At 35.5% G+C, this 18,473-nt stretch overlaps 1 protein-coding gene across 4 annotated transcripts in view; it reads left to right on the forward strand.

The window, feature by feature from the left end:
- Positions 1-17,979, forward strand: part of LOC306844154 (CD2-associated protein-like) — a 46,615-nt gene extending 28,636 nt beyond the window's left edge. For 2 of the 4 annotated variants that reach the window (XM_079376099.1, XM_079376101.1), the window contains exons 9-19: positions 100-198; positions 426-479; positions 5,672-5,708; positions 7,450-7,512; positions 9,558-9,705; positions 10,208-10,311; positions 11,654-11,766; positions 12,513-12,599; positions 13,696-13,874; positions 14,075-14,138; positions 16,400-17,979. In XM_079376099.1, the coding sequence (XP_079232225.1) occupies positions 100-198; positions 426-479; positions 5,672-5,708; positions 7,450-7,512; positions 9,558-9,705; positions 10,208-10,311; positions 11,654-11,766; positions 12,513-12,599; positions 13,696-13,874; positions 14,075-14,138; positions 16,400-16,462 (1,011 nt within the window). In that variant the 3' untranslated portion in view covers positions 16,463-17,979. Of the gene's footprint in view, positions 1-99; positions 199-425; positions 480-5,671; positions 5,709-7,449; positions 7,513-9,557; positions 9,712-10,207; positions 10,312-11,653; positions 11,767-12,512; positions 12,600-13,695; positions 13,875-14,074; positions 14,139-16,399 lie in introns of all 4 variants that reach the window. The other 2 variants (XM_079376100.1, XM_079376098.1) reach the window with 1 other exon arrangement.
- Positions 17,980-18,473: the final 494 nt, after the last annotated feature.

Consider the following 18,473-nt stretch of genomic DNA (forward strand, 5'->3'; position numbering starts at 1 on the left):
ATTTCTTATTCATAGTAATGTGTATTTAAGCTTTTAAGGTGTAGATTTGATAAAATAAACAATTTATGTTCAGAGTGATTGATGGTTTTGACGTTTTAGGACACAGGAGAGCCAGGCTGGTGGAGAGGAGAGATCAACGGCAAGGAGGGAGTTTTCCCAGACAACTTCGTAACGCTGCTTCCTGAGACAGACAAAGAGGTAAATTTACAGTTGTTAATGCTGCTTTTGATGTCTTCCTTGGGAGTCTTCTTTTTCTAAAAAGGAAATTGAACTACCAGTGCAGACGTGAAAAAATCTAAAAAAAAATCTACTTTACTTTGGAAAGTGATTATTCTCAAAACTAATTCTCAGTTGCAACGTAAAAGTAAAAACTTACTAAAAAATTATTTCTAATGGAAAGTTCTTATTTTTTTCCTTCTATACAGACACTCACATCCAAAAGCTCCATTAAAGCGCCTCCTAAACAGGAACCAGAAGAGGTAGGCACTGCTAATCATCTCGTTAGAAAATTTGCAATGCGCTTTTTATTTTATATTAAACGTGTGTGTGTAGACAGACAGACAGACAGACAGACATATAGATCAAATTAACATTTGATCTTTTTTTTTTTCTTTATGGTACATTGTTGGGAATTTGAGCTTGAAAAAAGCGTTTAAATCAATAATAGCCACTTATCACCATATGTTTTACAAACATGGCTTCATTCTAGCTTTAGGGTCTTCAGGTTTACCCTGAGGGTGCATGTTTAACCACATTTTGGCAAACTCTGGAACAACAGGCCCTTTTTATTGTGAGAAGCAGATTATTTGTTCAAAGCCACAGCTACCATGTCTAGAGAACAAACAGAGGGCTTATGCAGGCAAAAGTTATGCTCTGCCACATCTTTTTTTCAAGGACAATTCTGTGAAGCCTCATACCCCTACACTGAATCAGTTCATGGGTCCATATGCTTTGGGCACAAGTGTTTTTTCTTTCTTTTTTCTTTAATCTGTTCGTTTTCAGCTTCATTGGTGAATTGGTCTTTGTGCTGCTGCGGTGAGAATGTGATGAGCTGAAGCTCATGTGATGGGTTGTGGAGTTCAGCGAGCAGTTCATGAAAATGTGAACGTGTTCATTCCTCCAACCGACTCCAAGGAGCCCAAGATCAATCCTATCTCCTATAAGTGTCCTGTCAGATGAGGCATTGATCTCTGTATGTGAAGGGGACGGAGGGCATTAGGAAGACAATTTCTGTAAATTGTAGTTGACTGCAATTATAGTGCATTTAAAAAATAGTAACCAAGATGTGATTATTATTATTAATGCAATTATATATGATCAAAATAATATATAAATGATCAAGTAGCACAAACACATCAGCCTCAGTGTTAAAATAGAAGTTTATTTTTTAGTCATTATAAAACTTTTCTTCTTCTTCCTGTTTTTTACATTTTAAATTTGAACATAAAGATCCAGTCTGCTGTTTGACTGTTTTTCTCTGTGTGCCACGAGTGATTGAATATTAACCCGTCAGCCCTTGATTTCCAGGTATGTCTCTGATGTTGAAGGAGAGGAAATTATCTTGCCTCTCTTTGGCCCCAAACGCAATTCTTCATAGATAGTGTTGGTTACAGACTGTCTCAGTCTAATTTCTTCTAAATTGTGAACTGCGGTTAGTTGAGCTGTCTGCAACAGTAATTTAACCAAATGTATGGTTATTACTGTAAGATCTCACTTCACATATGTGAGCCTGGACCACAAAACCAGTCTTAAGTCAATTTTTCAAAACTGAAACATCATCTGATTTCTACATCGAATTTCTACATCATCTGAAAGCTGAATAAATAAGCTTTCCATTGATGTATGGTTTGTTAGGATGGGACAACTATTTGAAAATCTGGAATCTGAGGGTGCAATAAAAAGTTTTGATATATTTATGGTAAGAAATTTACAAAATATCTTCATGAAACATGATCTTCACTTAATATCCTAATGATTTTTGGCATAAAAGAAAAATTTATAATTTTGACCCATACAATGTATTTTTGGCTATTGCTACAAATGTACTCCAGCAACTTAAGCCTGGTTTTGTGGTCCAGGGTCAAAAAATATAAATATGTGAGCGTATGCGTGTATGCAGTTGTGCTCAAGTTTACATACCCCTTGCAGAATGTGCAAAATGTTAATAATTGAAACAAAATAAGAGGGAAACATGAAAACTGCATTTCATAACATGAAAACTGCATGTTATTTTTTTTTATTTAGTACTGTCTTGAATAAGCTATTTCACAGAACTGATGTTTACATATACTCCACAAGACAAAATAATAACTGAATTCATAAAAATGACCCCAATCAAAAGTTTACATACCCTTTAATCTTTATACTGTGTGTCATTTCCTGGATGATCCACGATTATTTTTATATTTTGTGATGTTCATGAGTCCCTTGTTGGTCCTGAGCAGTTCAACTGCCTGCTGTTCTTCAGAAAAATCCTCCAGCTTCTGCACATTCTCTGGTTTTCCAGCATCTTCTGCATATTTGAACCCTTTCCAAAAGTGACACACTGAGGACCACGGAGGATGATGATGTGTAAATTCTTCTCTTCTCTTTCAAAATCATACAGTCAATGCTGGAAAGGGTTCAAATATGCAGAAAAATACTAAGAAATACTTACACTAAAAAGAAAATAAGCCAGAATGTGTCTGCTGGAGTCTCTTTCTATATGCTTATAAAACAGATATCCATTAAGATTGACTTTTCCCCATGATGATATTCATAAACCTACTCGCACTTAAGTCCAGGACATAGTGGCATAAGCATCTGGAAAATTTGAACTTGTGAGCTAAAACATTTAATTTAATGTCAACATGAAATCTAATTCAGTTCTGTTTACTTGATACATGTTCTTGGTCTTATTGTAAACACAAATCTTCAGTGCATGTTGTGCTCCACCCCCAAAAAAGTTTGTATTCATAATCTTCCATCAAAGTAAGTTAACTTGATTTGCCTTCTGTTGTGGGTAATGCAGCCTTTGTAAAATTTAACTAGTAGTTAATGGAGCTATTTATTCACAACTTAAGAAGCTCATGTGTACTTTCTTGGATTCAAATGCAACCATGGTCTTATTTATTTGAGGGCTTGTTTTAATTTAAGATTATTTTAGTTTAATTTTAGGCACCAGATGGAACATTTTGACTGGATATTTGTGGAAAATGGGCAGAATGCTGAAATTATGTACATAAAAGACTCGCACTTTACATGAAAGAAGTCATGCATGTACATGCAGGCCTCATCATAAATGATGCATATCTATGTCAGTTGCAAATGTTGATTTAGGCCTATATTACTGTTTGAACTCTCTCTCCTGCTGTGATTATGTGTCAAGTAAGATTATTTATTCTGGTGATCAGTGCAGCGATTCATTGATTATGTTCAAGAGTCATCAAATCTTCCAGAGCCATCAAAGGGGAGGCTGGGGGATTTCCAACCTCAGCAGTTTCATCTATTTTAGTTCTGGTTCATTTTAATTTGTTGAGCTCTTTTAGAAACGTACAGGTGCATCTCAATAAATTAGAATATCGTGAAAAAGTTAATTTTTTCTTGTAAGTTATTTCAAAAAGTGAAACTTTCATATATTTTAGATTCATTGCATGTAAAGTAAAACATTTCAAAAGTTTTTTTATTTATTTTTTTATTTAGATTATTAGAGCTTACAGCTGATGAAAGTCAAAAATCAGTATCTCAAAACATTAGAATATTTACATTTGAGTTTCAATTAATGACCATGCCTACAGTATAAATTCTGGGTATCTCTTGTTCTTTGGAACCACAATAATGGGGAAGACTGCTGACTTGGCAATGATGCAGAAGACGAACATTGATGCCCTCCACAAAGAGGGTAAGTCACAGAGGGTCATTACTGAAAGGTGTGGCTGTTTACAGAGTGCTGTATCAAAGCATATTAAATGCAAAGTTGACTGGAAGGAAGAATTTGGGTAGGAAAAGGTGCACAAGCAACAGGGATGACCGCAAGCTTGAGAATACTGTCAAGCAAAGCTGATTCAAACACTTGTGAGAGCTTCACAAGGAGTGGATTGAAGCTGGAGTCAGTGCATCAAGAGTCACCACGCTCAGACGTCTTCAGGAAAAGGGCTACCAAGCCACTTCTGAACCAGAGACAACATCAGAAGCGTCTTATCTGGGCTGTGGAGAAAAATAACTGGACTGTTGCTCAGTGGTCCAAAGTCCTCTTTTCAGATGAAAGTAAATTTTGCATTTCATTTGGAAATCAAGGTCCCAGAGTCTAGAGGAAGAGTGGAGAGGCACAGAATCCATGTTGCTTGAAGTCCAGTGTGAAGTTTCCACAGTAAGTGATTATTTGGGCTGCCATGTCATCTGCTGGTGTTGGTCCACTGTGTTTTCTGAAGTCCACAGTCAACGCAGCCATCTACCAGGAAATTTTAGAGCACTTCATGCTTCCTTCTGCTGACAAGCTTTATGGAGACGCTGATTTCATTTTCCAGCAGGACTTGGCACCTGGCCACACTGCCAAAAGTACCAAAAACTGGTTCAATGACCATGGTGTTACTGTGCTTGATTGGCCAGCAAACTCGCCTGACCTGAACCCTATAGAGAATCTATGGGGTATTGTCAAGAGGAAGATGAGAGACACCAGACCCAACAATGCAGATGACCTGAAGGCCGCTATCAAAGCAACCTGGGCTTCCATACCACCTGAGCAGTGCCACAAACTGATCACCTCCATGCCACGCCGAATTGAGGCAGTAATTAATGCAAAAGGAGCCCCTACCAAGTATTGAGTACATATACAGTAAATTAACATACTTCCCAGAAGGCCAACAATTCACTAAAAATGTTTTTTTTATTGGTCTTATGAAGTATTCTAATTTGTTGTGAATTGGTGGGTTTTTGTTAAATGTGAGCCTAAATCATCACAATTAAAAGAACCAAAGACTTAAACTACTTCAGTCTGTGTGCATTGAATTTATTTAATACACGAGTTTCACAATTTGAGTTGAATTACTGAAGTAAATGAACTTTTCCACATTCTAATTAATTTAGCTGCCCCTGTAATAGTTGTTATTCAGCCCCCAAGGGTTTATGGGAGTCTAACCTGTGAGGTGAAGATCCCCCCCCCCCCCCCTTTTTTCTGATTTATGCAGCTTTTTTGTTTTTGTCATTTGCAATTTATAATCATTTGCAAAATAACAATCTGCAAAAAGTTTAATGAAAAAAGATACATGAAATGTGTAATGGATTATAGAAAAATAAAAATGTTGGGTTCTATGCATCGGTTGTAAATTTTAATTGAATTATAGGTATATTAAGGTATATTTAATATAATCCTTTAATAGAATCCTTTCAGAAATTTTTCTATTAAGAAATGGGGTGAATTTTCATTTCATGCTGTACAGCATACAGTACATACAGCACAAGTTTGAGTAAAACCTGACGATTGTGTTCTTCAGCAAGATTTGAGAATGATCCGACACAAATTTGCTTACTTAACCTAGAAATAATGCAGCACATTTTTAAAGATATTTTATTTCATGTCAATATATCATTTTTTCCCCCAAATTTAACACACCTAAAATATTTATTTCCAGGTTCAAATTTTATTTTAAGTGGCAGGTTTATGTATTTATTTATTTTTGTTGTTTCTCCACAGAAGCCAAAGAAGCCCCCACCACCATCCAAAACCCCAGGTATAATATCTTTAACATACCATTTCACATCTCACTGATTGCATAAATTTGATTACATTACTCTTCTATTTCATTTTAAGCTGCTATGAGACCGCTAAGGAATAAAAGAGCTTGAAGTGTCATCAAATGCATTCTGGCTGCTGAGGTTATGCTCAATGACTCTCTTGTAATCGTATGTAATAAGAGCCACAAAAGCCTTGTGATCAATTTAAGGCGGTTGTTCATGTGAAAATGAAAATTGTCATCATAAGCTCGCATTCAGGTTGTTTCAAACCTGTATGAGTTTCTTAATTCTGTTGGACAAAGACAAGGACATTTTGAAGAATGTGGATAACCAAAAAATGTCTGGTCTCCATTGACTTCCACCCCCCAATACTATGGAAGTCAATGGGGACCAGCAACAGTTTGGTTAGCTATAGATGACAGAATTTACATATTTGGGTGAAATATCCCTTTAAATCTCATTGTCATCAAATATCTTGCACTTGTTTTTGCCTGCCAACAAAAAGCTATTATTATTAGCTACAGGCAGCTGACATGATTTGATGGCGCTTAATAGTGGTACTTAAAGGGAACATGCCAATGTGTGTGCATCAGTATGTGAGTGGATAATAGCTGGTGCAGGATGGCATATTGATTTGAGCTGCTTCCCCTGTGGTTTTCAGAGAAGCTTGCTGGTGTTTGCTGAGAAGATTAGAGGTGATGCCAGCTAAACTAGCATATTCAATTATTGCACTGAACACAGAGCTCATGTCTGCCCACACATCAGTGGTGGCATATTGAATGATTTGGACACTTCTTTTATAGTTCTTGATCTGTTTTTAGCTTAAGCTACAGCAATGATAATTTTTTATTCATTCATTTGGAATAATTATTTAGTTTTTTTATTTTTACTGACCTACCAAAAAAAAATTCTGTATATATTTTCATTTAGTTTTAAAAAACGTTGCTTAATTTAATTGTTTGTTTGTTTTGAATAATTGTTTAATATAATGTAATATTTTATTTTATTTGACAAAAAATCTTATATTATAATAAAGCTGTAATATAAATGGCAGCTATAAATTCTTAAACACACTTGCTGGAAAATAGCATTATAATTTTATTTTGGTTAATTTGCTAACCAGCTATGTAACATTGTTTTTTTTTTTGTTTTTTTCGTTATATTTACGTTCAATAAATTGCTGAAGATATCAATGAACTTTTAAGGTTAGTAAGATATCCAAACACATATGATAAAATAATGCAAGGGGCTATTAGTAGATAGTTGATTGGATAGTAACCCAGTCGATCAAGACATCAGTTGTTTAATTGTAAATGGGCTTCGAGACTGATGCAACAACTTCTAGCTGACTAGTGTTAGTTTAGAGTGGCGGGGACAAAATCATATGATCTGTCAATGCAGATGTAAAGTCTGATAATGCAGCTGAAGTTGTCAGTCCCTCACAGCTTTTGTCTGCAAAACATGCACAAAAAAAAAAAAAGGCGGATGTTGTTATGCATCAAAGGGCATCATCCCAATTGCTTTATAGAAAGCTTGCATAGAGGGTTGCAAAGATTTGGTCTGTCTCTCCTACCCACACAGGAAATGCAAGTCATTGACTGTATGTTTCCTATTCTCTTCAAACGTCTTGTCTCAGGAGTCACATTGTTCTTTTATCCACCGTATCTAGAGCTGCTCTGTCTTCAGTGTAGTATCTAAAAAAACATATTAACTCAGTCAATATGCTTCGTTTCTCAGTCATGAAACCAGAGGCCCCCAGTGCGGACAAGAAGCAACCACAGCCACGGCCTGAAGATAAAGGTAAGAGAGGGCCCACTGCCCGGTTCCTGTTATACCACAAATTCTTCTTGCTATCTGTGGTATCGTAAAGAATGAAAAAGCAGAAATTGATGTATACAAGTATTCTCTTCATTGGATAATATGAAATAAATAGTATCTGTTAACAACCTATTAATAGTTAAGGATGGAATCCACTTTTAACATACCCCTAAAAATCGTCATGGTGTTAATTTAATTGATTGTGAATTTATTTTTATTCATTCATTAGTTTTCTAAGCACTCTTTCAGAGCCTTTATAAGAGAGAATCTTTGTTGCTTATTGACACATGCTTTCAATCAGGAACTGTTGCAATGCTGTCATTTCACTACAGACCCAATCTTCACTACAGACAGGCACTCCGTCACAATGCAACTAGATTGCTAAAGTCATAAGCTTTGTGCACAGAGTGTGCCTCTCAGTTTTGTTGATTTTTAGAATTTTTAATAATTTTATAAATTTTTATATATATATTTTTTTAAGTAGATTATAGATGAACTAATTGGATTATTTAAAGAAGAATGTGTTTCTGTTCTGGTTTGTACTGTTGTTATCATTTTAATCACTACTGTTCAAAAGTTTGGGTTAGTATTATTTATTTTTTTAATTAGTAATTTGATATTTTTTATTGTTATTTAAGAATTTGGATGTATTAAATTGATCTTAAATGACAATAAAGACAGTGTTCGTGTTCCAAAAAATACAGTTTCAAAGAAAAGCTGATTCATTTGAACTTTCTATTCATCCAACAAAAAAAAAACTTAAAAAATGTAACTTTAATGTAACTTAATGTATCATAACTTGCGCAAAAACATAAAGCAGCACAGCGGTTTATAAAAATGTTTTTATAAATTGACCAAATTGACTTGTTACAATTATTTCTGAAGGATGATGTAACACTAAAGACTGGAGTAATGACTGATGGAAATTCAGTTTTGCCATCACATGAATAAATATTACATTTTAAAAATCAGTTACTTTAAATCGTAATAATATTTCACAAATTTACAGTGTTCACTGTTTTTGATTAAATATATGCAGTCTTGGGGAGCATAAGAGACTTCTTTCAAAAAATATGAAAAATCTTACCAACCCTAAACTTTTGAACGGCAGTGTAATAATGTTACACAGTGTTGTAATAACAGTTGTACACACTCATTGTCATTTAAAGTTTACTTCAGCTGGTGTTGACCGTGTTAAATGGCACTTGGTCTGCATAGTCTGGTCCCTGCTGTCAATTTTCAAATTGAATATTTTCATATATAAACAAACAGACGTTATAACTGAAATATACCCGGATACTGAAAGTTAATATTATAAAATCCAGAGTTTATGAAATGGGATCAAATTGAAGCAGGAAATCTGAATTGATACCCATCCCCATTTATGAAGTTGTTAATATAGCTCAAGGCAGGTGGGGGCTATTAAGGTCATCTGATGTGTGTACTCTAAATACTGTTTATAATGTACTTCATATAATGCTTTAGCTACTTTGTAGGAAAAATGCCATGCACTCTGACCAACTGCCTGTCTTGAGTATCTGCTATTGTGTATGCATCAAAGACTTCCTGCCAATTATTTTCTCATATGAATGTCACTCTACTGGAACATACTGTATATCTGATAATCTTTGCGGTGTCTAAAAGCAGGACTTCATGTTTTTCAGATAGAAATCGCTCTTATTTAGAGCAAGTGTCACGAATTGAACACAAGACTTGTGATTTGAATCTCAGAAAGAGTTATTTATGTGACACAAAACATTGAATTGAGTAGATAGAAGCAGGTCGATGTGGTGCAGACATCCTGTCAAAATCTCTCCTGACCTACTTGGAGTCACGTCATCGTTTCTGATGTCATTTGGACCAGTTTAGTACATGTATTTGTATTGTATGAATTTCCATAATCAGGAATGAAGGAACTAATACTATTTCTGTATTAACCTTATTACAGTATCCTACATCTAGACAATTAACTCCCAGATCTCAATCTTATCTCAGAACATATATATTTGTCCTTTGTTTCTCTGAAGTTGTCAAGCCCTTGCCAGAGAGACCCGCCAAACCTGCTGGCCCCATCGTGCCCCCGAAAAAACCTGTGCCTCCAAACAAGGGACTGCTGCGTCCTTCCATCCACACAAAACGACCTGACTTGCCTCTCACTCCATCACCAGCCGCCAAGCAAGTGTTGGTGTCATAAGCTTTATCGTAATACATTTTTAGGTTTTAGAAGCATTGTAAATTTGTAGCACAGTTAAAATATTTGGTGTCTATTTCATATTCATAATTTTTAATACAATAATGTATTAAATTGAAATATTTGATTTAAAACCAAATATGTGTATATTGTTAAATTAATTAAATCAGATATAGTATATTTATGTGCATTGAATGTGTATTTTAATACACATTAATTTTTTATGTCACAATCAATGTTTCCCAGTGTATTGCTCTTTTTGGCTCAAATATGGCAATGCTACACTGAGCTTGTTGCAGTGCATTGTGAGATACATACGATACATGTTTTATGCAAAACGCACTGTATATGTGTTACCTTACATCTTTAATCAAAAATAGCTTTCTTATTAGTATTATTTTTACTGTCTGGACCAGCCTTTGCATTTAGAGTGTGACAGTGGACGTTGCATGCTATTGTTCTAACTTTTCCTCATAAATCCCACAGGCAAAATGGAGAAGTTCCCATTATACGAACAAAACCAGAGAGCGAACCTGTACCCATTAAGCCAAAAACCATTGTGGACAGCGCTGAGAAGAATTCAGATATAGGTAGGCTATTCTGATTTTGATTTGTATTGACCATCATGTGGCAACAAAACCATAACAAAGTTCAGAACTGTTTAGCAGGAAACAAATAATAGACCCTGATCACACTACTTACACATGCAACAACAAGACATGTTTGCTATTATATTAATATTTGAACTCTTGAGAGTTGAGAACCGCCGGCACAGAGACTATAATGTTAGTGTTTGGAATGGTTTTGGTTCTTGCATGCTCAGTTTTTCACAACTCCGTATGGTTTTTGCTGTGGTTTGGGTGTAGCAGAGCTCTGTTTATGGATTAGCACCACGGATCCCTTGCTGGGAGCAGGATTACTCTTCCTGCACAGAGGGTGGCTGTCCAGATCTGTAGAGCTGGTTAAAAATGTTAAAATTACCTGTGAAAGATAAAGGAAGCGAGTAGTCTATTATTTCTGCTCAGTTGCCTTGGATGCCATCTTTACAAGGTTTCTTTGATTAAAACTTCAATTGAAAAGTGCAAATTACTCAAATCTGAAGCGGTACTTTAGTAATTATCTGAGAGCTGAGAAATGCCTTTTTGACTGTTAAAAGATGTCCATATTTTAGACATTTGATGCAAAATTGAAATCACTGCAATGTAATTAAAATTGCCTGATAAATTGGTATTAACTAATCTATCAGCAAGTTTGTTCACTTAGGTCTGACTGTTTGTGTTTAATTAGTTCTTATGCATTACTTGTTAATACTGTGACAGATAAAAGCATGTTTACATGTTAAAAACATGCACTTACAAGCACACTGGAGGATGTTTGCCTTGGAGCCACCATATTTTGCATGTAAAAATGGAAATGATGAAATGGAAAAACGGAAAACAAGAATTCTTAAGAAAAAAAAATCTGTATGAGTAGATTCTCTGTTTGATGACACAAACACCAGGATGTTGCTTCAGTCTCAAAGGTTGACAAAATGGCACCAAAGGTTCTATAATCGCATCGTCTCGAAAGGTCATGAGCATGTCACTGCAGCAGGCGTCTGGATTCCTTTTAGACACCATCAAAAGGTGCCAGTTTTTAAGATAACGAACTGACAACCATACCAGGATGATTGATTGGAAATTTTTCTGGCACAATCTTTGTACAACCATCATCACTCAGTAATGAATTGTAATTTCCTGCACTGTTGGGGTTTGATCTAGACAAACTTACTTTATTACCCCATGACTTTTAAATTGGCTTATGTAACTCCAAAAAAATTTTTTGGCTCATATATAACTTCTAAATTATAATTCAGCTGAGATAGGTCGTGTTTGACTGTGTGACTGAAGGCTGTTCTTATGATTGGGTCTTCTGTGTGTCTTATTCCTGTAGTTAATCTCATGAGTTTTGACGATGTCTCCTCTGCCTCGGAAAAGTTAACCCACCCTACAGCACAGCGACCAAAGATGCCTGGCAAAAGACCACCTGGACACAGAGGCCACTCTGTGAGTATAAAATGCACTTATGCTTAGTTGCCTCGGGCTCTGATCTCTCAATTTAATGCTAAAAGACTAATGAAAATATTTGAGATAACATAAAAATGTATATTTTTTTTGTAAGCAATTTTTTTTTTAATTAAAATAACATTTTATCAGAACATTAATTTTGCACATTCATTAAGTGCCATCCTTCCACTTGGAGATAAAACATATTGCACCAATTTTCATTAATAATAAAATAATAAAAAATAAAAAAAAACTAATTAAATATTTTCACCTAGAAGAAAAAACATCAAATTTCATAAAAAATGATAGTATATTAATAAAAAAACATTAGGTAACATTCTCTATATCAACCAATCAGCTTAATAATTGTTTTATAATTTTCAAGTTTTTGGTTCACAGAATTGTTGTTATTTTATGGGTTAGTATTTTCTGAGTTTACATGCTGTCATGTGTGAAATCATAGATGTTCCTTTAATCGTAGCCCTGAAGGATAAGCAAACCAGGCTTTGTTAAATCTCTTTGTGCTAAGCACTAACATTTTTAATAGATATGTTTGTAGTAAATATATTAATGAAAATAATGTTCTTATGATGTGCAGAGTGGCATAATAAGGCTATCAGGTAGTTTATTTTGTCTGGATCAAAAAAGGCCTTACCAGTGACACCTCAGATGTGTGTCAAGCATAGTGCTATTTGCGCTTTTCTCTTCCCATGTTTTTGTTTAACATGCTCTGTAACGTCCTGCAGCCGAGCAAGGAGACTGGCGAGAAAGCTGAGAAAATCGAGAAAGTGGATGAAGTTGACGTTGCACCTTCCACACAAAATTCGTTTAAGGTACCTCAAATATATAGCACACAATTCACATTCAAAAAAGAAGATACTGTGATTTATATACAAGTTAGGAAAAAAAGAGCAAAGAAATTATGACTTAAATTACTTTTAAGAATGAATTTAAAATTTTGTCTGAACTCTCTTTTGTGGCTTTCTGCAATATCTGAATCAAGTAATTAAATAGCTAATCGAAAGAATATGTAAACGGTTCATTTCCCCAAGATGCCTGTCTGATTAACTGTGACTCCCTGAAAATGCATCCCATGAAATTATATTCTCAAGGGTTTGTGAGATAAGCATCATCTCTGATATGATCTCGACTGACTGTCTGGCTCTTCTTTTTAAATGAGGCTTCAGTCCTGAGGATTTATTTTATTATGTAGTGTTCTTTACGTTAAGCTAATGTGAAATGGACCGAGAACACACTGTCTGGTTTCACACAGATGCTACTCATATTTGGACTATCACAAGGTCACTCTTTTAAGAAATAAAGAGAAGAAAGGGATTGATTGTACAGTATCATAATATGTTTGGGTGTCTTGTAGTTTTTGCATTAAATGTACTTATATTAATAGTAACAGTGATATTAATATTATGCTTAGACGTATTAAACGATGTATTGTAAGTAATATGCATTGTTTTATTCACTTTAAATATTGTCATACTAATCAAAATGTGAGTGAATGTGAAAAAATGATTATGGAGTGCTCTGCATTCAGCAGAATCACATTGTGGACAAATGAACTCAGACCACAGTCAGTTTGTGGGACCTTTTCTATCAGTGGTTTATCAATATTTCACCTTTTTAGTCTGAGAAATGTTTTATTATATTTAAGTGGAGTGATTAATGTTCCTCCTAAGCAGACGTTTTCAGCAATTATGAACATGACCTCAGTCTCTCAGCTGGAAACACCTTAGAGATTGGTCCAAGGCCATCCTTGTAAAGCAGACTATCAGGGAACTAGTTCGGAAATATCTAAGTTTATAAAAGATCAGGGTAATTCCATAACCTAACAGTTGCGTTGTATGCTAAACACGTGGCATTGAATATTTTGCAGGTTCATACTAATTGATACGCTGGATTTTGCTTTTCTTGCAGACGTCTGTCTCATCACCTTTACCATCTACGGTGCCTAAAACCATTTCAGTAACTCATATCACCCCTGAGCCCAAACCAAAACTTGACAAGGAAGAGGAGAAAGAATCAGAACTGGAGGATCTGAAGGCTCAGATAAAGGACCTAGTGCTGTCTATAGAGTTACTGAGGACACAACAGTCGTAAGTGATCGTTTTGTTTCATGCTGCTTGGTTTCTGGTATTCTGTACTGGTCGAGTTATGTCTATAAAATATAATGCACAGAAGATGTTTATCCGCATTTGAAATATCAACTCATTGTAGATAGATTATTTAGAACTCACTTGTGACATAGGAAGGTTGAAAACCTCGTAATTATGTAACGTCTTTCATAACTTTGTAGGGGAGAGCTCAATGAACTCCGCAAAGAGCTGGATGATGAACGACTCAAACGGGTGTCCCTGCAGGTAAATCGATCTTGAAATCAGAATTTCTCTTTACGGCTTGTCAGAGTGTGTTAGTTTGATGTAAATGGATGTCAGAGTGGTGTTTCAGAGGACCGTGAAATGCAGGCGGGATACCTTGGGTTTGCTTCCACACTCAGCAGGGTGAACGCAAGGGGTATGACTCGGCTCCGAGTCTCCTGCTGCGTGTTTCTCACACTCACTGAACATAAAAACTAACAATACTTTAGATAAAGTCCACACCTGCTAGCAACTAAGGTGTATGGCATCACACAAGGCCAGGGCATCAGTGGTGGTGATCTGAAATGTTGTGGATATAATGCTTTTAATATATATTTATATAACTAAAATGAAATAAAAAAATATTGACTTTGATAAGTGGAATTTTCTTTAAGAATGAATTTAAGCAAGACACACATTTCTTTTCCACATTGAATTTCAGTACAATTTTTACACAGCCGAGCATTTTTTGTTATTTTTGAAAATGTAAAAATTTAGTTCTTCAAAACTGAGGTGTTTGCCATTTGTTTTTTAGTTAAAGGGTTAGTTCAACCAAAAAATTAGCCCATCAAGGCATTCTAGGTTTATATAACTTTCTTCTTTCAGACGAATCCAATCAGAGTTATAATTATGTAACGAGCTCTTCCAAGCTTTTATAATGGCAGTGGGTGGTTGTTATTGTCCAACAGTCCAAAAGAAGTCCAATAAAGTGCATCCGTCCATAATAAAAAGTGCCTCACACGGCTCTGGGGGGTGAATAAAGGCCTCCTTTAGCGAATCGATGCGTTTTTCTAAGAAAAATATCCATATTTAAAAGGTAATATATATTATATTATAAACCGTTTTCTAAACTAGCTTCTGCTAACTGTCGTACACGCATTCACGAGAGAGTGCCTTTCCAGCGGATGACGTAGGATGTCGGCATAGTGCATGCGGTGGTGATTAGTGATGAACGCGGAAGCGCAGAGGAGTAAAACAAAACACTGCTCACGAATTAAAAGTACAAAACGAGGATTTGCAAAGAAAAATGTCAGAGGATTTCGACATTAGCCAAGAGGAGACTGGTTTTAAGGAAAGTAAAGGAAAATAAGGAAAAAGTAAAGAGACGTTTTATTATGGATGGATATGCTTTAGTGGACTTCTTTTGGACTGTTGAACAATAAAACCCACCCACCCATTTTTTAATAAAACTCTGATTCATCTGAAGTCATGGGGTAAATTTCATTTGTGGGTGAACTAAGCCTTTAATGTCATTGTAAAATGTTTCCTTTGTAACAGTCTGTTTACATAAGGTACTATGTTAGACGTTAAAAGAATAGTCCACAGGAAAATGAGCTGAAAATTTAATCACCCTCTGGCCATCCAAGATTAGTTTGTTTCTTCATCGAAATGGATTTGGAGAAATTTAGCATGACATCACTTGCTCACCAATGGATCCTCTGCATCATTGGTCTCAAACTCAATTCCTGGAGGGACACAGCTCTGCACAGTTGAGCTCCAACCCTAATCAAACACACCTGATCCAGCTAATCAAGGTCTTCAGGATCACTAGAAACTTCCAAGCAGGTGTGATTTGAAGCTAAACTGCGGAGCTGTGGCCCTCCAGGAATTAAGTTTGAGATCAATGCTCTGCAGTGAATGGGTGCCGTCAGAATGAGAGTCCAAGCAGCTGATAAAAATATAACGAAAAACCACAAGTACTCCACACAAATCCAATCAGTCTTGTAAAGCTAAAAGCTGTGTGTAAGTAATAAACAAATCCATCATTAAGACATTTTTAACTGAAAACCAATGCTTACAGCAGAGTCCTCTATCCATAATATTTCTTTCTCCAGTGGAACAAGCTGTCTGCTCTAAATCAGGAAAGAAATATGCACAGATCAAGCACTGTTTACAAGCAAAAACAGTCCAAAACAAATTTGTCTGTGGATTTTGATGTGAGAGAACAACAGGGCATGGACTTTTTCAATGAAGGAAGCATTATGGATTATGATATGTTATTTTGGTCAGAAGCGATGGTTTAAAGTGAAAACTTACAAACGTGTAGTTTTTCACTGCATAAAATTTAATTGATAGACTGGAGTTGAGTGGATTATCGCAATGTTTTTTATCAGCTGTTTGGGCTCTCATTTTGCTAAATTTCTCCAAATCTGTTGTGATGAAGAAACACCCTCAGGCCATCCGAGATGTAGAGTTTGAGTGAATTTTCAGCTAACATTACATTTTGGCTGAACTACTGCATGTTTGTGTCTGCTTATTTTCAGATGGAGATAGAAAAAATAAAGAAGATTGTACAATCAACATCAAATAAAAATCTGGCATCCTGAACTGAACTGATGGCTCCGCTGTCACATCACGAGTGGAAAGTGATCTCCAGATGGAGGGACGGATATCGTTCACATCATCTTTATACTCACTGACTTACTCCACAAATTGTAAGATTCAAATATTTGCACACGATGAGGTTTTTTCTAGGTTTAGAAAAGTGTAATTATGACAGATGTATATGTTTGTTTTCCTCTTCTTTCTTTTTTTTTGTCAACAAAGATTATCGAGGCCTTACTTAACTACTGTGCTGGATATGCAGTCTGTGCACTTATTGAGAAGTGCAGTGGATTATGCATTCAATACTACTGAGTCTGTATAAATGTTGGGGGATTATGTTGTTTCCTTGTTTTTTATGACATGGGTTAGTTTTTAAAAAAAGATATTATGATCTCAGCAATATTCTGTCTATATTAGCCTCTTTAGATGATTATCAAATGTATGACATACTCTTGTTTCCATAGTAATGATGTATTCTGATGTTGAAAAGGGAGAACATTTCTTTTTGTTTTTCTCTAACATTCCTATCCAGGGTAACACTATTGTGCCTGTTAAGATTTTTTACAAGTGTTAATACTGGGAGCTCTCATATTATATAAATATATATGTGTATACTTAGATCTACAGCATGATATATTTTTATGGTCTATTGATTGTGACATCATAAAAATGTACTGGGTTTGTGTATCCGTGTTTGGTTTAAAACATTCACACTTCCCAAGAAAAGAAAAACTGGCTTCAACAAGCAGTGCCATTTCACCATATGAATGGCAAGAAATCCATTTCCTAATTTAAGCTGCAGAGTGCTGGTGGGTTTGTTCTGCAGTTATGCCCCCTTGAACGTACAAAAATGAAGTGTGCCCATTCCTCAGGCTTCTTAACCCTTAAGCTGAAAATCCATTTTTAAAAGCATTCCCGACCAGGGATTGTTTGTTTGTCTCTGTGTGAGAGTGGAGTTGCTGATGCAGTAGGATGACAGGTTGACCCCTAAAGCAATAAAAAGGCATGTCTTTTTGGTTTCCATTTTGCAGCAACTTTAAAGGATCTCCCGTGAAAGTACATTGGCAGTGAGTCATCTCTGTTGTCTGAAATTTGGTAGAACACGTTCCATTTTATTGTCTTAAGATCTGTTGTGCACATTCAGCATCTATCAAAATTATTTTGTTTACATGATTACAAAGTGAATTGCATGAGCTGAGATTTACTTTCCCCAAACTAAATAAATATCATGTTTATTTACAGAGATTGTTCTGGTCTCTGTGATTTTTAAGGTGTTCAGAATTTTCATATAATATTTTTCCTGCCTGGATAATTATAAAGTTTTCTACTTTTTGGAGTTGGCGCAATTTTTTTCTGTTGTTGAAGTCTCTTATGCTCACCCAGGCTGTATTTATTTGCTAAAAATTACAGTAAAATCGTTGGCGCTGAAAGCCTTGTGGGCAGCACGTCGACGTGTAGCACTGATACTCTTCAGGGGCGTCCCGTGTTCGAGACAAAAATGACAAAAAATAAATCTTACAAAAAAAGAAAAACTCTTTATTTATTGATATTATATGTGATAATAGTGATATTATAAAATGTTAAAATAACTGTGTGTATATATGCATATGTGTGTGTGTGTGTGTACGTGTGTGTATATACACATTATATATATATATATGTATATTTGAAGTTCCAGTCGTGTCTGACAACTGAATTTGCTGGAGATTGATTTCAGATGAGTGAGGAGAATTATCCTTGAAACCCTCCTGAACAACATGTGTTTTTTTAGGTTTCTGACCCCAAGACTCAACTAATCTGTACAATTCTACAGCTGTGATCCTTGGAGAGTCTTTGGCCACTCAAACTCTCCTCCTCACCATGCATTAGGACGATATAGACACATCCTCTTCCAGGCAGATTTTTAACATCTTTTGTTGATTTGAACCTCTTAACAGATCTGGGGAAGGCTACAAAAAAAAAAAAAATCTGCTGCACTAAAGGTTCCCAAAAGCACAAACACATTAGGTGAAA

The sequence above is a fragment of the Barbus barbus genome, assembly GCF_936440315.1.
Source record: "Barbus barbus genome assembly, chromosome: 24".
NCBI classification, from domain to species: Eukaryota; Metazoa; Chordata; class Actinopteri; order Cypriniformes; family Cyprinidae; genus Barbus; species Barbus barbus.